Raw genomic sequence first — 20,961 nt, 5'->3', positions numbered from 1 at the left:
CTCAAAACTCTGCAGTAAATTGTGTTTTATAGCCTTATTTGTCAGTGAAACAGTGCAATGTCATTAGCAGACTTTTGTACAAGAATCCTGCTTCCAGTGGAGTTACATCATGCAATAATATAAAGATGCTTATAAAGCTTTGGCTGATTGGTTTCAAAAGCAATAAAAATGTCTTTCCTTCTCTCTCTTTATTCTATTTATCTAAGTTGTATCTGAAAAGCTTCTGAGATATTTGATAGCCATCCTTTTTGCATCTGTGGGAAGTAATATATTCCCATCACACAGGAAAGTATTAATCTAAACTTTGAGTGCCTAGGACATAAGAGTTCTCATCAGCCTTTAGAACAGGAAGCCTTGAGGCACTGCCACAAATGACACCTAAGCAGATTTAAAGTTGATGTTGTAGATATGATTAAACAGAAATGGGGAAATACAAAACCATGGCATTTTGCAGCAGAGCTTGTCTACAGGGCTGCTACTGTTGTAGCTGCATCTTTGGTTCCATGTGACAGACACAAGATCAGTTTGGTTTAGGCAATTTAGTTTTTAACAGTTGTGCTTTTCTAAAATAACGATAAAAGAAATCCTTGATTTTTGTAGGACAGAATTGCACTATCATGGTTCATCAGATAGGGAAATCTGCACAAACATGATCAGAGAATCAGTCCTCTGTTTTCTTCACGTGATATTTTTGGTAAGCAGTGGGAGTGGGATTAGTGTTTTGTGGGAGGGGTTTCTTTAGAGGTGGTCATTGCTCTTTCTGTGCTTGTTCAGTGACAAGCTAAATTTTTGACGATCTTGACCATCTAACACCCCAGATATAATAATTGTACTGAAAGCTCTGCCAGACTGGTTGTTTACAAAACATTCTTCTGCCTTGAAAAGTGCTGCTTTGAATGATTTTAATTGTGTATCTTTGATCCCACAAAAATGAGCCAGTGAAGGTCTGTGTTAAATCCTCCTCAGCCTTCCCCTTGTACACAGGGGGTGCTGGGAGGACCCTTGCAGAGCCTAAGGACAGCCCAGGCTCAGGCTGCTGCATGGAACACTGCACAGTGAGGGAGGACATTGCTGGTGTATCTGTTCAAAGCTTCCATAGCTTTTCTGCCTTGTGCATTAACTTGTTCTGCTGTGCTGGCTGTTCAGTTCCCTTTTAACAACTTCAGTTTTAGCATCTTTCAAGTCACTCATTAAGAGCAGACTTCAGTGTATACTTGTCATTTAAGACATGATGGCTTGAATGCATGTCAGATATCTGGCATCCTTCCTGAATATGTAGCGAGGCAGGCTGACAAGTCAGCTTTGGCAATGCTACAAGAAGGCTTTTTTTTATAATGTTACTATGGTGAGAAGGACCTTTGTCATGGTATTTCCATGTCCTTATTCCTGAAGCCTTGGGGCAGCCACACTGAAGCCTTTTAGGTCAGGGGGGAAGGACTCAGGTAACCTCAGGATCAGTGGATTTGTTTCCATGGCTCTCTGATTAATTTTGTTACACAGCCTCGTTGGGTTTAGCAGTCTGCAACCACAGTTCCACCATAGCCCTGTACTTGCAGAGATTAAAGAAGCTAAGATACTGCATATTGGTTTAAATTCCAAAGCTGCCCTCCTGTCTTGAGAGGACTAAAGTAGGCTTTTCTTCAGTCAGCACGGTGTGTTGTGCCTCAGAGTACAGTGACTGTCCCCCCAGGGCACCAGTGTGTACCAGTGTGTACCAGTTGTAGCAGGGTGTGGGACTGCACTGGCTCTGATAGTCAAGATAGCAGCTTCCTGAAGGTGATGTTTGCTTTGACTCGTGTTTATTGTGCCTAATTCATTGTATTCTTTTTCCACACTGTACATGTGTATTTATTAGGATTTCCCCCCCTCCCACAAAGGCAGTTGTGTGGAGCTGGGGAGTTCTGTGTGCCCTCAAACCTGGCTGTCACAGCACAGTGTGGTGTGTGCAGAGGACCACTGGTGAATATTTTCCACTGCAGTGCAAAGCTGTGTTAATAATGCTGAAGGGGGCTCTCAGTGGTCCCCTGGGCTGCATTTTGATTAACCACTTAACTACTACTTGAATTCTCCTAACACTGCATTGATTTCAGCAGTGCTAATGGCACACAGCAGCACAGCTTGTGTGAGGATGGACTAGAGGTAGAAAAGTTAATTTTCTTTAAATCATACCAACACTTTGCTACAGAAGTCACTAAAATGTTGGTAGAAAGCATTTTGTGCTCTGCATTTAAAATCTTGAAACCTTTAGCTCGTTTGGTTGAATATGTTGTTAGTGCTTTCAGCTCACACTGCAAATTCTCTCTTTAAAGAAATCTTACCAGCTGGAGATGAAAAATGTGAATTGAATTGAGAATGTGTTAATTAGTTGGAGAAAGGAAAGAAGACCTTACACAAACTAAACCAGCCTTAACTACAGTCTGTGCCTAACCACAGATACCAGATTTCAGGACTGAAATAGAAACAAGAGAACAGTTTCGTGAATTAAAGTAAGAATAGTACTTATATTTAATGATCAAACCCAGAAGGAGAACAGAGATAAAATTGGTGAATAGATTTGATCGGATGTGATTACTCTGACCTTATAATACTAGAGAGGTTCTGTACTTTATGAAATCTGCTGATGGGAACACTTTTGACTTGAGCTATTATCTATGCTGCATATCATCAAAAATACTTTAATATGTGCTAGTCTGAAAATCAGATTTTAAGCCTCAAGGTTCCAAAGTACATCATTTTTAGTGTCGTGTTAAATTCTTAATACGTTTCTATTCTCAGAAGAACACCAAGCTGGTCCTTAGCAGTGTTGATAGGCTGCTGGTGTCAGCTTGCATTCTCAGCTGTATTGCAGCCTTTTCATTTGCTATAACCAATATTGCTATTTTAAAACTCTTATGACAAACAGAGCACCTATCAAACAGCACTCACTGCTGAGTGACTAATTATAACTCTTATTCAGAGTACTGTCTTAGTGGAATATTTCTAGACTTCCTAACTGTCTGATGGAGGAAAATTGAAGCAGAATTTTTTTAGCCTATTACAAAGCACATTATTTGAAGAATGTGCAACGTAGGAAAGGGAGGAAATATGCATGTAGCACTTACTATTGCTCATTTTTACTGTTTTATTAAAGAGCAACTTGAAAGCAAACAAAAATCAATTCCCTACCACAGACTGTGCTTTTAGCCACATCATTCTCAACGTGGGTGTTGTAAACCTTCCCTATTACAAATAAAACCTGTGGAGTTGAAATGCAGGAGGCAATGAAGAGCTGCATCTGTGAGCTGGTATTTAGGTGCTGGAGGCCTGGGGCTTTAGCAGGTGCAGTGCTCATGGCAAGCAGCAAGAGAGAAGCTTCTTTTCCAGGGCAGGATTGGTGGCTTAGCTCAGATGTGCCCCGTGGTTGATGCTGACGTGCCAGACTTTGCACTGAAACAACTGAGGATTGTTCACAAGTTCAGGTTCACCTGCTGTGCTCCAAAGACGTCTGATGCAAAGCTGTAGATCATTTGTGAAGGGAACATATGGCTCCTTTCTAAACATGAGGATGGAGTTTGGTAGTTATATTTTAAATATCCCAGGACCTCACAAACAGTATTTAAAGAGGTTTTTTAAAATCTGCAGTTGGTGGGTGTTTTATCAATAGTTTTCTTTTTTTTTTTTTTCCTAGGATGATCTGTACCAACTGCATGCTTTTAGTTTATAATGTGCTATATTCATGTTTTTAGTTTGTTAATGCATTGACTTCTAATGTAACATCATATGAGAAAAATGTTTAATAATTATGCCTTTTCATAGCAGCAGTCAAGAGGAGATAAGGTTTGCATGAATTCAAAACCACTTAGGTGTGTGTAAAACATAAATTAATATAATGGCTCACACAAAGTTTAGGAGAAAAAAGTGTGTTTATTCACTGCTGTTGTTTTGTACTAACTTGACAGCTGTATTTCTAACTTTTTTTGGCTCTAAGTTCTAAGTTTTGGGTGGGAAAGGAGATTTCAGATCTTGAATTTTAAATTACATACATCCTAATTAAGGGTAAAAATTCTTGTGGTTTCTCAAATACTATTTTCCAACAAAAGTAACTTTCATGTCTGGCTTAATGGAGTTTCCCCCTTCAGGAAAGAATTATCCAACCTGAATTTGCTAACAGCATAACACAACTATCCCGACTTTTTAGCAAGAATCCTCATGAGATATTAGGGTTTGGGGTTTTATCTCCAAATGATGAAAAACTTCCAAGTCTTGACTTGTATGTTAATGCTTGCTTTTCATGCTTTGGAACATCCTGATGTGTAGATTGGCATCCCCAGGGTTCCACTTCTTCATCTCCCTTGTCTTTAGGATCACACTCAGAAGTGTGAATTGCTGGTATCTGTTGAGCTTGGTCTCAGCTGCTCATGGGAAACACAAGATTTGTTCACCTCTGGATTCCTCTTTAAGGAGAGCCAGCTGTGAGGTGTTACCAACAAGCTCAAGCACACCTCCATGCTGAATTCAAATGAGCAGCAAGAGGAGCAGAAATGTAGTTCTTCAGACAGGGTCTGGTCATTAAGAAAAAAACTGGGAGGGATGCTTCTCAAGCTAGAACTCCCACTGCCAGTGGCCAAGAAGAAAGGGCATGACCAGAGCAAGTGGTAGTTGACTGGAACTGTCAGGATTATTCACTGGGGAGTTCAGAGCTCTGCCCTGAATTCTCAGGCTTATGTGTAGAAACCAGCAGTGACTTGCCCATTTCTGCAGGCAGGTGTTGCTTTGGACAGCAGTCCTTGATGTAGATGTGTTTCCAGTCTGACTGCATCAGCTGGCGTGCTGTTCATGGGCACGGAGGAAAGACTGCTTCTCTAGGCAATGCTCAGATGGAACAGAATTGGATTTCTCTGTTCCCTCTCCTGTTCTTTCACATTCATTTCCTCTTGTATGCACATATTGTTTCATTTTTTCCTGCTCTGGATAGCAGTTTTATGTAAATTGTTTAATGGGACTGTTTATATTTAAGTTTTATAGAATTGCCTTCACTGTGCTATTACCTGATTAATAGCTGAGAATGCAGTAAGTGAAAGCTGATGCAGATGTTTGGGATATAGATCCATGGTAAGGCTGGATGGGAAGATGGGAGTGGGGAGCTGGTGATTATGTGAAGCATCTCCTCTGTCTGTGGACAATGGTGGAGGAAAAACATGAACATTTTTTGAGGAAGGTGAATCCTAGGAGTGTTTACTGTTGCTGGCAAGAAGGAGGAAATATGTCAGATACTCTTGCTAATACTCCCAGACACATTAATATTTCAACATGGTTAGAGGTGATTAAGGTGGGCATTAGTGTTCCATGTTCCCTGTACAGACAGATTAGCCTGGAGAGATCCATGCTCTGTTTGTGTGTAACCCATCCCTGTGGAAGGGCAATAGTGGGACTGCTCTGAAAAAACCTTAGTGCAGCTGGCCAGAGGGCAGACCAGAAGCCTGAGAAGTCTGTAGCTTGTGCTGAGAAAAATGTCTGTCTCTTCCTTTTTACTCCTTGGAGCAGGGAGGGCTGGCAGGGTGTGTGCTTGGGAAGTGTCTGTGTGCTTCTGCCACGGCTGATGGGAGCTGTGGAATTGTGAGGCTGGTGCAGTGTGTGACTGCTGGAAGAGGGGTTTTATTCTAGCAGGTAGATCTTGCAAATACAGGGATCCTCTAAAACCTTGTGAGTAATGAACAGCAGCAAAGGTCTTTGCCTCTCAACAAAAACACACTGGGATGCAGAGAATGTGTTCACACGTGACAGAAGCAAACATGTAAACTGCAGTTGTGTATTTACCAAAAATCAGGCTGTTGTCTGGATTTTGGGGGTTTTTCCTCCATCTTTTCTTTCTTTAACAGGCCATGAAATCCACTTTAAAATGAAATATGGAATAAGTGATAGACTTGGCACTGTGTACTGTAAAATAAGGAATTATAGCTTGTGCTTATGTATTACCCTGTACTTAATAGGACTTAAGTAGAAGAGAGGATTTGCTTGACTAACCTTCTGAAGAGGAAAGCCATCATATGATAGCATAATTAACTTGAGATAGAAGACTTTTTTTATTTTAAATGACAAAATTCATGGCTCATTCTTGTTGGCAAGCTATACCCAGGCATTCAGCATTTTCCACCCTAAATTTAGTATGGTGCTGAAAGTTAAACTTTTTCTAGGGTTATGCTGCATCTATGATGTTGTACCAGAGATTTCAGAGGTCTTTTTTTCTTTTAGGAAGATCTTGAAATTGACATGCCTTATGTAAAACTGTTATTTTGCATTCAGACTTATAAGTTTGGAGGAGAGAGGAAAAAAAGAAAAGCCCACAAACTCTTTTAGACCAAAAAGGTCTTCTAATGGAATTTTACTGATTATTGAAAATTACCATATAGTAACCATGCCTCTTTATTACTGTTAGATCTCAGGTACTGAATCTGGTGTAATGCAAGTGGAAGGTCTGATTCCTGAACTGCAGTGAAGAAAATAGTCCTATTATTATGTAGCTCTACTGACTGAATTGAGAATATATTTCAAATTGCTGCTATCTGTATGCATGCTTTGTATCTTCTACTCTGTATGTTTCAGAGCAGAAATCAGAGCCTTAGATGTCGGTGGTGTGGTCTGCAAGAACCCCACAAGGATTAGAAGTTAGGCAGAATATTTTGAAAGTGCTTATTGATTTGAAATTACAAAGTCATTGTACAAACTACTTTGCTTCAGTGCTATTGTCCCTGGCAGTACAGCTCAGTTTGTCAAATCTCTCCTGCTGCAGAGACTGACAAAGAAGTGGGGACTTCCTGCCATGGCTCTTCTTTCCCCCATCAAGTTCATTTTGCAATGCTTGGCTCACATTTCAAGTTTTATCTGTAAAAGAAGCTATTTGCAAAAAAATGGAAAATAGATCAGGTTGTGGGTTTTGCATATAAAAATATAATGCAACATTTTAACTTTTACCCACAGATTTTTTGTCACCATTTTATTCTAATACTGCTACTCTTTTTTTGTATTTTCTTTTGGGCACTCTAATTAGCATATTCTGGATGAAATTGTGCACAGTTACTGCCACAGTATAAAGTGTTCCCAGGTTGATGGCTGGCTGACTTTAATGATCTTGATTCTTGCCTGTAGAAAAAGCCAGAAATGATGCAGGTATAATTTAGATAGCTGTGGGATGAACTACCTAAATTGAAAACCTCCTCCACTGCCCTTGGCAAGAATCTCTCCACCATGGTAATAATTTTTCTTGCCTTAAAGGCCTGCATTAGAGGCTTCTTCTAAGAAAGTCCCTTGGAGCTGAAGGGGTAATGTCCTTTAAAACTGCTGCTTTTTCCTTGGTCATGGGCTAGAAATCTTGCTCTTTATTACAGTCTTTAATGCATTGCAATAATGTAGAATGAATAAAAAAATTAAAATGGGCAAAAAAGAAGGAAAAAAAAAAAAAACCTTGGAAGACCATAGGAAATATTTCTTGTGAGATGGGATGTAGTGCTACTCAGTTGTTAAATTGGATCATATTGCAACATTTATTAATTGGGTCATATATCTGATGCCAAGTCTCAGATTGTGGGTATTTGATAAAGTGATAGCAGAGCTTGAAAAACTAGTTTTATGTTTAAGAGCCATATACATCCTATAAATGTTTGACAAATGAAAACAAATTGTTGCAATTTAGTAGTTTCAAGCACACTTTGAGTAGGAAATTATTTTCTTCTTGTTATTTTCAGTATGGGTTAGCTTAATTTTTGAGTCCTCATTGATTGATTTTTGTAATTGAGCACTTTCACTTCAAGTCAGAGTTGAAATCTATGCAGCCATTTTCTCGTGTGGTCAAAAAGGAGCACACTGAGTTTTAATGTTGTAACAAATATTACCCAGTAGGACCCTTCAGTCAGTCTGGGCTGTGGATTCATGAAAATAAAAGGCAGGATTCATCAGGCTATCTGTCAGAACTGTGAAATGAAGCTCAGTTATGGTCTGTGTTTCTCTTTAGATCTCATAAATGGAGCCCAGGAACAGTGTGAATTGCCTCCTATGGATGGTTTTCCTCACTGTGAAGGGAAAATAAAGGTAAGTGAGCTGGTTTTAATCTTACGTGCATTCTATTAAAAATGGAACATATGTTGCAAGAGGTCTCTACTCAGCAGTGTTAAACAAGATCAACTGAGTCAAAAAAATAGGATATTTAGGACTGTGTGTCACTGCAGCATTTCTCACCTCAAGCCTTTAATACTACTGCTGCAGAGAAATAAAGTGACATCCTCATAAGACAGGGAAAATTGCCATATTTAAACTCTATATTATTTACTGAAAAGCCTTATTGTTTGAATGCTATCTTGTTATTCAGAAACTTCTCCTTTTGGAAAAGCCCTGTTTTCCTCCCCATGATGAGTAATTTGGTGTTCTCCTGCCCCAGGACTGTGATTCTGTGGGTACCTCACTCCAGCCCCTTTTTCAGCATAATGTTTCTTTGCATTTCTTTCATCTCTTTGCCCACAGGTCTCTGTGGTTCCTCTATTCCCCTTTTCCCTTGAAAACATTCTGCCTCCTCTGATCAAGAATAGGCAGTGCCTAAGTGTGCAACCAGAATTCTGGGATTCACAGTGCATTCTACATAAGTCCTGTATTTTACTAATAATGCACTTGGAAAGGCTAAATATTACAACCCATCAGACTTTAGCTGGAAAGGAAAGAAGAAAAAGGCAACAAAAACGAAGACACAAACTCCAGCAAACTTCCAGAGATGGAGGTTTTTAAGGGTTTTTTTCCCCAAGATATGTTTCGAATGTAAGGGATACTGATTGTTACTGTGAATGCCCCATCTCTAAAAGTTCAAGACCAGGTTGGAAGGGGCTCAGAGCAGCCTGGTCTAATGGAAGCTGCCCCTGCCCATGGCAGGTGTATTGGAATGAGATGATCTTTAAGCTCTCTTCCCACCCAAACCATTCTGTGGCTCTCTGATTAGTGGTGGACAATAGTAAAATTTCTGCTTGCCTAAATATCCAAGTATTTGTTAAATTAAAACTCTCTACATTTTGAATCTCTGATCTGTGTTTTGATCTGTTTGGCAAACAGGCTGCATAGTAACTATGTAATACATTATTTGAATATTGAAATATGAACTGAAATGAATTACTTGCTTCTGCAGAAATGGCAGATTTCAGTCTTGGTAACTGAAAGGATATGTAAAATTCTAGAGGGAGCATGTCATGGTGGGGAGCACACAATGCATTCAACTCCAGCCAGAGCCAAATGTCTGGATCCCAGTTTTATTCTCCTTCTGATATTTGTCTCTGCTTGCCTGGCTGCCAGTTTGTGTAAGCTGTGCTCACATCTGCTGTGCTGTTGCTTCCCCAGCATTACTGAATGCAGGGATACAGTGCTGCTAATCATTGATAAAATTCCTGGTTTGTCATTTGTGATATTTATAGGCACTTTACCACTTCCTCCATTATTCCTGGGTGTGAAACAGAGCTATTTTGTTGTACTTTAACCTAATAAACTTTTGTGTCTTTTGTTGTGTTGCAGTGGATGAGAGATATGTGGCGATCGGATCCCTGTTATGCGAGCTACGGTGTAGATGGGTCCACATGCTCCTTTTTTATTTACCTCAGTGAGGTCAGTAATCTTCTCATCTGCACAAGGGGAACATCATATTGCCTTCATAGCTTTGGTAACTGTACTTTTCTCAAAAGAAATCATCATTTTGTTCAGAATAATTGGCTAAAGAGGAAAAAGTTATTAAAACTGAATTATTAAGCGTGTTGCTATTATTCATGAACTCTGCAGGGGTTTCTAGCCTGAAGAATTCTAATGTTTGTAACTGCAGTGATGTGAGTAGCAGCTCTCCAGGGAGGCCATGTGGGTATCCTGTTAAACCTGCATGTGAAGCTCAGTCAGAGATCTTTGCCTTCAAACACTTTTTCTGTTGCTTTTAATGCAGCTGCTGAGGTACTAATAGGGAGGCATTTGGAATGGCAAAATGAGAAAATGGTGCTTGATGGTCCATTGTCCTGAGCAGCATGGCCACTTCCTGCTCGGAGACTGTTTGTGAATTGTGCAATCTGTTAGCAGGAACAAAAAAAAAGAACCTGAATGTCACGTTTTTGAGTGAAGTTGCAGCTGTATTGGCTAAAGCCTTTGGTACCTGTCACAGCCTGAGGTGTTTTGTACACAGCTGAGTAGGGTGCTTGTCCTGGTGAGGTTTTTTTTTTCTGTTTCCTGGGTAACACTTCTTTCCCAAGAATTAATTTTGTCAGTTAATTTTCATGAGCTCTGTTACTGGCTTGAAGTGTGCATGCACCAGATATAGTCAGGTGTATTTGATCACTCAGCCTCTTCTTTCTTATAAGTGAAATTTTGATAACTTATGGCAACTAATCTTAGAAGGAGTATTGATATCCAGTGGCTCACTGCTTGCAAAGAACTGAAAGAGCCAATGTGGCTGCAGGATTGCAACTAATAATAATTTTGTGGCTTCTGTAGGATTGGGAGGGTTGGGCTGGGATTTTAAATTATATATCTGAGATAAAAATATTGAGTCTAATATAATAAATGACTTGGTTGTAATCAAAGCAGTTTCTGTTGATTTGCTCAGTTGACTGTCATTGAACTTTTGGGGGTGGTGCTTGAAGCAGCAATAGTTAAATGCATATCCAAAACATTTATCTGAAGGCATAACAAAGGCTGGGTTGACTCATTCAACATTCGACTCTCACAGTTTCGACTCATTCCATTTCTAGCACCAAGTGCTGATTTATTTATGGGCTGTGAAGCTGTAGAAGGAAAAGATACAGGATAACTATATTGTTTATCTTCTTTATCATAGAGGCTAGAGATATGGTTTCATAATCATCTGAAGTTGATCTAAGGTTTCTACTAGAAGGTTTTGTTTTAGCATCAGAAGAACTATGTTTGGTCATTAGTATTCTGTCAACCAGCAGGTGCCTTATGGTTTTAATGCAGTTATATCTTAAAAATGATGATGTATCTCGACTGAACCCCAGACTCTAATATTCTTCAATGACATTTATTATTTTGCATTTCTGTTAAATCCCATTTTTTTACGTGAGAATCTTCCCTTATCATCAGTCTTGAAAAATCAGTTGGTGCTGTTAGCTCTTTCATAACTGATCTTTCATGGCCAAATGTGAGCAGACTTCCAGAGGCCAAATCGTTGGTTTTTTTAAGGGTCTTGGGATTTGAATTTTTTCTTTAAGCAGCAATATTTAATTTGGTCAACTTTTCATTTCATGAAGGAATAAAAATGCAATTAGCCTGTGTGCATATTTGTTAACTTCAGAAAAAGGTATTGTCCTTTTTTTTTTCTCTTAGAGTATTTTCTTATGACAGAATGTAAAACTAATATTGGGTGAGTGTGTTATTAACCTTGAGTTTAAATTTGGCATTCTTAATCCTATGATTAATTTCATGATTAATGTCCAGCAGCAGAGGTTGAGAGCTTAAATGTTTGCGAATGCAAGCATGAAATGAAATTCTAATAACAGTACAATGATGTGGATTTATGAGGTGTGTTGGCTGCTAGGGATAACTTGGAAATGCTGTTGCAAGAGTAATTTGTCAACGTGGACAGTGATGAAGAGTTGACAGTTTATAGCATGGTTGCACAGCTGAATGATAAATGTGCCTACAGAGCTCTCGAGTCAGAACTGCTGATTTAAAATATTAAAATGCATTAGGGTAATGGAAAAGATATTACTGTTAAGATTTTTCTTTTTTACTTCAAGGTTAGACTGAGATGGTTGTGTATGTGCATGTTTCAAAATGCAGTATATGCATCACATTATGTACAACCTCAGTTTGGAAAAACAATGTGCATGAAATTCTGCATATATCTACTTTCACTCTTCAAATCACCTCTACAATCTAGTGTGACAAGTGTCTGTGCTCTTTCATACTCTTCTGGGATCTACTTTTTTATTCTGAAGCAGTTCAGTTAGGGTGTTACATTATGCTCATCCAGTACTCTTTGTAATGTAATTTTAAACTTGTAAACAAAGGAGCCCAAAATGTTTCATTTTGGTGTGTAATATGGGTCAGAACCACAGAGACACAAAGTAATTTGTCCACAGTTTATGTAAAGGCTTAGAAACAAAAGGCTGGCATAAACTCCAGCCTTTGGGTATCAGCCATGTGCCCAGTTATGTTTTCCCCATGATTGCCTGCAAAACAGAAACAGTGCTGACAAAATCCAGGCTGGCCCAGGTGTTCCCTCCTGAAGAGCCTGCTCAAGGGCAGGTATCAGCAGTTCTGCCTTGCTTTGGGTGGGAAAAACACCTGCAGGAACTTGGGAACAGCTCTTCTGCACTGCTCTCTGTCTTGGCTGCTTGAGCAGAATGGGAGGCAAGTGTGGCAGTCCAAGGAAAGCAAGAACCAGCCCAGCATGTCCAGGTTTCTGCCTTTTGTTTAAAGCTGTCCCCTGTGCAAACTTGCAGGTGAAACTGAGAGAATTTTTGCTCTTCTTTCTCACTGTTTTGCTTCAGGCGCTGGATCTTTCCTGAGGTGTGATATGCAGCTGTGTGGTCATAGACCCATGGAAAGGTTTGGGTTGGAAGGGACTTTAAAGCTCATCTTGCTGACATCCCTGCTGTGGGCAGGGACACCTTCCACTGTCCCAGGTTGCTCCAGGTCCTGTCCAACCTGGCCATGGACACCTCCAGGGATGGGGCAGCCACAGCTCCTCTGGGCACCCTGTGCCAGGGCCTCTCCATCCTCTGGTCCTCAGAACACAAACTGTGCTGGAGTCTTTGAAGAGTGAGTGAGGTACAAATGGCCTGAATAAAACCAGGCTTACATTCTCTTGAATACAGAGCCAGACAGGGATTAGAAATAGCAAACATTAAACAGCAAGTTAAACTTGCTTCCTTTTAACCGTGATGCCCATAGAGAAGAGTTACTTACTTTTAAACTTAGCATTTAGTTATGAAAAAAGGAAGTTGTTAAACACTGTAATGGCATTGGCACAGTTATCATTTTCAGGGATAGCATTGCCTCTGGGCAGAAATGTGAAAAAATTAATTTCTAGGCAGTACAAAAATATATTTCACTGCAAAATGTCAGTTTGCAGCTGAAGAATGAAGCTTTTAAAAATATCTTCTAGAAAATGAGTTTTTCACACTATTTCCAAGCTTTTAAAGAAGAAAAAAAGTGGAGAAAGTGGAGGGAGTTTTTAGATCTTTTTTAAAATTTTCTTTATCTACATCCATGTTTCTCTGGGTGGACTGCTTTTCACACAGGAGTGGGACTGGTGGTCAGCTGGTAGCTGTGGTACAAGTTACCCCCTCCCATTACACTGGTGCTTACCTGCTGGAGCTCTAAAATCCCAGGCATTGGATCTCCAGCTCATCTTTCAGGTGCATGTGTAATTTTTGGTACCATCTTGGAATCCAGCACTTCAAAGATTTAAAACTGATTTTGAGTTCCAGTCTGTGAGACTCCTGTAGATTTTGCATGTGTGCTAATACACTGCTGGAGAGAATTCTTGTTTTCAGTCCTTCAGACTTGATGGAAACACAAGGCATAATTTGGTCCTTGGGAGTATTTTCCTTCATACTCTTACTTCTGCTTTCAGGGCTAAAGCAGAAAAACACAAACCAAAGGTGATTTTGAACATGGATTTGTTTCCAGGGTGCAAGCCAAAGTCTGAGGCACAATTTAGTGAAAATTCCTGGGTATCATAATTCTAGAGATTCCTTTAATCCTTGTGGTTTTTCTAGTTTACTGCAATTTGCTCACGTCCATGGGGAAGTCCCCTTTCCACAATTTCTGCTGCTAATCCTGGACATTGAGTTAATGATTTGCATTTCTTCAGTGTAATGTAACATCAAACCAGCTTCTTTCAACTCTATGCAAATACTCAGAAATTTCCCAAAACCAGTGTTGTTGTCTGAAATGTAAATCACCAGAAGTTCAGACTTATTTAGATATCTTACATATGTCCCTAAGAAGCTGAAATGCTAATGATAGTCAGCACTTTGTCCCTGAACTACTGTTGGTGGATTGGCCTGATTTTGGGTGATTTGTGCTCTTATTTTTTTCTTCTTCTGTCACCTTAAACTGGGATTAGTCCTCTAATGACTTGTTGGAAAAGACATAAATGCCAGTGTATGAGAGGAGTCAAATACAGTGCACATTGCTGAAGGCAGACAAGGGGCTGTTTGCTGGTTGATGTGTGAGATGTTGTGCTGCCTTGTCACCAGGGCTGTGGCCAACATTTGAGACTGCCTTTGGAAACAGCCACATCCAAAACTGCCTGTATCCTGCTCCATTCCACTAACCAGACAGGCACTCAGCTTGCACGTCACAGATTCTGCAACCCTTTCAAAGGGATTCTGTCACTGAGACAAAAAATAGGAGTTCAACAAGTCACCTTCCCAACTGGAGCAATCCTTTCACATCAAATTCTCAAAGGGATTTCTGGCATTACAAGTTCACTGCCTGCCTTCATACTGCCTAACAAATTTAAAGATGCACTTTCTTTCAGCACATATTGCAGTGGATTATTTCGTTTCTGTGTTATTTTCTCCTGTGCTCAAGAGCAGTGCTGTACCATGGATGGAAGTACACTGAGCACTGTGTTCACCTGGTGTGTAACAAAAGTTGTTTTAGCTTCCCTGTGGATGGGCTGCACCTGCCCTGTGGCAGAATCCAAAATGAAGATTATCCCAAGGGCTCAGAGCATGCCCTTCAGCTCCAGCTTTATTCAGCTCCCACTGTGACTCTTTGAAAGCATAAAGGTCTTTCTGAAATTTTGAATGTGGAGAGCTGCTGGCAGAGTATACTTTGATTCAATTTGGAAGATGCTCAGACTACTCCAGTGCTACAGATGTTTGTCAGGTTCTTAAAACCTTGCTTGAAGTACTTGCTCTGTAATAGAGTCGAGTGCTGCAGTCTTGCCTTGCATTCAAGGAGGAGTCACTGGAACAGACACCTGCAAAGCTTCTGTAAAGCAAGTACTCATCAAATTTATTAGGTTTGTTTGGGTTTTTTTTTTTCATCCTAAACCTAGCCATTTACACCACAGAGCAGTTCAGAACACCAGCTCCTCTCTAGTATCTGCAATCATGTAGCACTTAAATTTTGAACTTTTAAGCTGCTGTGCAACTTAACCTTACGGAGCTGGCTACTTACACTCCAGGCAGTGCTGTGACTAATGTGATTCCAAACCAAGTAGGGAACACTTGGCTTCTCAGGTAGACACAGTTTCCTGAGCAAGATCAAAGACTACCTAATGCCCTTGATTTGCATTGAATTCAATACCAGGAACAGGAGGCACAGCTGGTCTTATTCAAAAATATGACAGTACAAAGATAAATATAGTGTGTTCTGAATAATAGCTTAGCATTTATATCACTCATCCAAAAAATGGTTTGTCTTCAAATCTGCACTTGCTGCTTCCCCACAGTCATCTTTAACTGCTAATCTGTCTGGTATCACATCCTTCCTTTTGAATCATGTACATGGCAGTACAACAGAAGGTTGCTATGGAGAGAATCAGCTGGAGAAAGAGCTGATGGTAACCCAGTGAGAGGAAGGCAGTGCTGGAAATGGGCAAGAGGAGCCCTGGTTCCTTCTTCTGAGGCAACTTTAGTGTTTGGTCTTAAATGATCAAATGAACACGTTAAAGAGCAGGATTGAAATGAGCATCACTGCCCTCCTTCACCTTGCTCAAAATTAGGGTTTGTTGTATGTTTATCTTCTGTACCTAAACAATTGCGAAGCTGAAGGATATTTCTGATGGAGTTTTCATCTAGACCCCCTTTAGTGATATCATAATCCTTTCTGCTATCATTGCTAAAGATCAATAAGGAAAAATGGGAGTCAGACCAACTGCAGACACTGATATTACTTTGAATCTATTCCTTAAGTGTTTATTTGTGATGAGAATTATTATAATTTATTTTTAGACTAGAGGGAATATTTCTGAAAGCACAAAAGAACTGTATTCGTTTTTCAGTCAGTGAGGCATGCGGTGAACTCTCCTTGGCAGCCCTGAAAAATCTGCAATTCCTTTAGGATGCCTTGTGGTGCAATGTGAAATACATAAAGTCAGAAAGGGGGCACGTACAGTAGTCCTTGAAATGTCATATCTTAATTTAGATCAGTTCTAATGCTGGGAATAATGCAAAATTTGTACTATTAAAATAAAGAAAAAAACCCAGAGTTTGTGACTGTGCATGATTTATAATGTGGAGCTTGCAACTCTTTTCTGCCACAATTTTATAGCTGTAAAAGTTAGGATAGATAATTGCTACACTTTCTGGTGTGGTTCCAGAGTTGAAGACCACTGAAGAATCAGATGTTTCAAAGGAAGTTGAAAAGTCCCTGCTTTCAAATGTTATATTAAACACATTGAGTAAGTTAAGTCATAGCATTCAAAATGTTTTTTTATAATTTGTCTGAGGAACCCAAGGTTGATACATTTCTCCCCTTTAATGAGGTTAGGATGGCTATTCATTTATTTTCATGTGATTTGCCCTCTAGGCAATCATATGGTGTGATCTTAAGCCTTTAATCTGTAATGCTCCAGGCTTCTGCAGCATGATTAAGCTAAAATTGTGTTTTGACAGGTCTGTGATTGGAGGAGCCATAAAAGCAACTCTGCCTTTCAGTTCTCTGAGAGTTGTGAACTCAATCAGTAGCAATGGGGTGTCTTAGCCAGCTGATAAATTTTTGCATTTCCCCCTTTTCACAGTACAGTCATGTTTCAGTTTTCATGGGTTTGCCTCCAACACTGAGATTCCTCCTTCCCCAGAGCAAGTGGTCTGATTTCTTAAGGTACATAAATAATAAGGATTCTACACAACAGGTCAGATCTCTGGGGACAGCTCAGGGGTTCTCAGTGACTTCCATCCATTCACTGTTTCTTCACTGACTACTCCCTCTTGTACTTTTTTATTTTCTAGTGGACAATAGTAGAAGTATTGCATTTGTATTGATCATGTTTCTCTAAGAATCAGAGCTGTTGATGCTTGTGAATATTTTTCCTTATGTTATAATTACCTTATTTATAGCCTTCAAACATGGTGGCTTTGATTCTATAATGATTCTTACTTTTTTGGTCTGCATTGCTACAAGATAGAACTTTGATCCTTTGATTTAGCAAGCTTTGTCTTTTTATAAAGGTATTCTAGGGAGATGGAAATGTTCCAAAATACATATTTTTGTAAGGTGTAGAAGCATAAAAAACTTATTGAAAACATTTTAGAACTGCTCAAAGAAATTGTATTTTGAGCATTTAACAACTGACCTCTGCCTTGATCTTCTGTTTTCATTATCTTAAATGAATATCTAAATGTGACTTCTGGTGGCAAATTTGCTGGGTTAAGAGAGCATTGAATTGCAAACAGCAATCTCGAGCTTTTTCTGCAAAAAAAAGCAATTTTATCTTTAAATGATCACCTCATTATCAGCTGATTACTTATTTAAGGTTAACATAAAGGTGTAATATAATGGCAGTGAGAGGAGGCTTTGGTCAAGCTGAAAATAAAGCAACATTATTTATTTTGATATGATTGTTTTACAGGTTGAAAATTGGTGTCCTCGTTTACCTTGGAGAGCAAAAAATCCTAATGAAGAAACTGATCAAAAAACAGTGGTAAGAACAACCATGTCCTTAATAAGGACAAACATGAGAAATAATTCAGTAATTGTAATTCATGCAAAATATCCTGGAATCCTGTGCCTCATAAATGCTTTTAGATTAGAATTTACAAGTTTTACTCCTCAATTCTTCAAAGCTGAAAGGAATCCTCCTTGACATGTGTGGCTCGTGTATCCAGTCATTGTATTGTGCTCTTGCTGGTAGATTTTCATTAATAGCATTTTTGTGTTTAAATTTATGAAATATTCTATGCAGATACTGAGAAAAATAACAAATCCACAAACTGCTCACCAGTGTTAAATATATGTGAAAATGTCCATTTTTTATTATCCCAAAAATATGGGCCTTTTTACAAAGCTGCATTTATGGAAAAAGCTTATATCCATTTCAGGTTTGTAATAACATTTTGATTACTCCCAATTTTTTCCCATTAAATACTGTAAGCACACAGAGTTGTTTCTTAATTGTTGCAGCCTAATTATGTAGCAATTAGGCATTTTAAGATAATTTAAGATAATTGCTGGGCTGCATATGAACACTTCTTACATAATATAGATATAGGCTGCCTCATTTTTTAAAACCTGTTTATCTTAGAACAGTCTAGCTTTAAAACAAGTATTTCCTTTAAAATTTATACCCTAGTAATGTTTCTTCCTTTCTGGTATAATTGGAGACTCCTTTGTGTTTGGAAGATTTATGATACATACAAATCTTGAGCCTGCTGTTCTGTATTATGATTTAGACATACCTGTACCTCATTTTGAAGCACGTGAACAATAGCAGATCTTATACTGCAGAAATAAATGCATTGTGAAACATTGCAAACTTATTCTGGGCTACCAAGTACTACTAATGAAAATAACAGTAATTTATGTAGCTTAGAAGTGTCTGTATAAGTATATCTTTAATATTTGAACTAAGATCTTAACGTGCTAGGAGTGTATCTTTTTTTCTATTTCTTTTTTTAAAGAGGACTATAAACAGCTCACATTTGAGCAGTTTTTTAACTTCTGTAAAGTGTGCTGAAGAATAACTAATGTTCAGGGTGTTTCTTAATGCTTTGCTTGAAGGCTGAAATTCGTATCAACTTTGAGAATCTCTACAAAATGATGTCAAGGCATGAGGAATTCAGGTGGATGATGTTGCGCATCCGACGAATGGCTGATACCTGGATTGAAGCCATTAAATCTCTTGCAGAAAAACAAAATTTGGAGAAAAGAAAACGAAAGAAGGTAAATGAGAACACTTTTATTCATGTAACTTGCAGTTCTATGGGCTCTGTCAAGCTTTTTGTTCCAGGTGTAGCTTCAGAATGGAAACAGAAAATATAAAAGGTCGTGTTTATACCCTGTTCAAGAAGTATTTTGCTGTTTGAAATTCTGTTGCAATGGGTGTTTGCTTTACAGATAGTTTTATGTGTTTTGCATGAGTCAGTCTTGGACTAAGTTTTCTGACCTCTATAGTTTTGGATGAAATAGAGACTATGTAGACTAAATACAGACTTATGTTCTAAAGGGAGAAATCGTGAATTTACTGCAAGCTGATGACACTGGAGTGTTTTATGTAGTCATGGAAACAACAACCGTACATCTTTGTTGTCCAAAATTGAGACTCTAAATGGTGTATCTTGGGTTTGGATTTGAGTGGATTTAAAGTTCACCAAAACTTTGGATTGGATCAGTTTCAACTTCTTGTAATGAGTTCATTTTTAAAGCCGTGAGATACCTGAAGTGAAAAGGTGTAGTTCATTTAATTTTTCTTTTTTTTTTTAATTGCCTTAACTAGTTAAGATCAAGCCAAAAGTTGCAAACACAGCAACAGGTTTGCTTTCTTGCCTTGTTATTCCTGGAGCCAGTCCTGAGTGGCAGCAGCCCCATGTATGTTCATATTTCTACCCTCTCTTAAGCCTGTGTGGCTCAGCTCCTTGCTGAAGATTCTCAGTCCTTCCATTCATTACAAAATTAAATTATTTGGGTGGAAGTATTGGCTTGTTTCCTTTGATTTTTTTACTTTTTTTTGGCCATAGTTGGAATTTAATAGAAAGAAAAACTGCTGTAATATGTAGCAATTGCATGTTTAATGTCGATAACTCAAACATATGACTTTTCTTTCCAGATCCTTGTTCATTTGGGGCTTTTGACAAAAGAATCTGGATTCAAGATTGCAGAAAATGCATTTAGCGGTGGCCCACTTGGTGAATTAGTCCAGTGGAGTGATTTAATTACATCTCTCTACTTACTGGGCCATGACATCAGGATTTCAGCTTCACTGGCAGAGCTCAAGGAGTAAGGAGATTACTTTCGCTTTTGAAACCAGAATTAGAAGAAAAGAATTGTAAACTCTTGAAGCTTCTATTAACAGTATATAATTTCTTGAAGCATAAAATGAAAGTGATAATTCACTAAGCAGACGATAAGATTATTTTCATGAGCTAAGTATATGTGCCATGGAAAGGATAATGTGTTTTCATTGTAGCTTCAGGCTCCTGGGACTTCATAAATGAATGTTGTAAAATTCCAACTAAGCAGCTTAGTCTTTAACATTCCAGGTGCTTTAACCAGCTGCAATGGGAAATGCTACAGACTAGCCTAATTCTGTGTCCTCTGCTTCAGTTTCTGCTGCTCTTCACTCAGTATCTCTTTTTAAGATAAAGGTTTAAGTTCTTTAAACATGTTACTTTTGATGTAGTTAATTGCTTGTGTTAGGTCAAATTGCTCCTTACTCTTCCTTGTCCTGCTTTGCCAAGTAGCTCAGCACCAGACATAAAACATCTGTTTGAAGCTTGAGCACATGTGCTTTGACTGCAGCTTTCTTTTTTAAATTAAATGACAGCATTGTTTTATAGAGAGCTCTTATACTATAAAGCTGTCAATAGAAGGCAGAAACTATTTTTAATTATTTCAAAGCACCCCATTTTTAAGCATTTCAGACATATAATTCTTTTGCTTAAACTAGATGAGATTTTTAGTGAAAATTAGTGCTTTGCATTTAATAAATGTTGAGCATCTCTAGCATTTCAGTGTTCTTACATGGATCATAATTTCAAAACAGTAAAAGAGTAAAACTTTTTTGGAAACTGGAATTATTTGAATAAATAGTGTGACAGCATCAATTCAAGGTATTTGGAAAGTAATACTTTTTCCTGTTGCTTCTTGCTTTGTTTAGGATCATGAAGAAGGTTGTAGGTAACAGATCTGGCTGCCCAACCCAGGGGGATAAAATTGTGGAACTCATTTACATTGATATTGTGGGACTGACTCAGTTTAAGAAAACCCTTGGTCCATCATGGGTTCATTACCAGTAAGTACAACACTCACTTGCCCTCTAAACTGCTTTGTTAAGGA

The 20,961-nt window shown here is 38.7% G+C and overlaps 1 protein-coding gene across 1 annotated transcript in view; it reads left to right on the top strand.

Annotated features, from left to right (window-relative positions):
* The window catches only part of MGAT5 (alpha-1,6-mannosylglycoprotein 6-beta-N-acetylglucosaminyltransferase), a 112,302-nt gene that overhangs the window by 48,783 nt on the left and 42,558 nt on the right, over nt 1-20,961 (top strand). The window contains exons 4-9 of the mRNA XM_059852582.1: nt 7,988-8,064; nt 9,523-9,612; nt 17,540-17,611; nt 18,688-18,849; nt 19,733-19,902; nt 20,783-20,917. Coding sequence (XP_059708565.1) covers nt 7,988-8,064; nt 9,523-9,612; nt 17,540-17,611; nt 18,688-18,849; nt 19,733-19,902; nt 20,783-20,917 — 706 coding nt within the window. The remainder of the gene's footprint in view (nt 1-7,987; nt 8,065-9,522; nt 9,613-17,539; nt 17,612-18,687; nt 18,850-19,732; nt 19,903-20,782; nt 20,918-20,961) is intronic.

The sequence above is a fragment of the Haemorhous mexicanus genome, chromosome 8 (assembly GCF_027477595.1).
Source record: "Haemorhous mexicanus isolate bHaeMex1 chromosome 8, bHaeMex1.pri, whole genome shotgun sequence".
NCBI classification, from domain to species: Eukaryota; Metazoa; Chordata; class Aves; order Passeriformes; family Fringillidae; genus Haemorhous; species Haemorhous mexicanus.
Note: the sequence above shows the minus strand (reverse complement) of the source record. Positions and strands in the feature narration are given on the sequence as shown.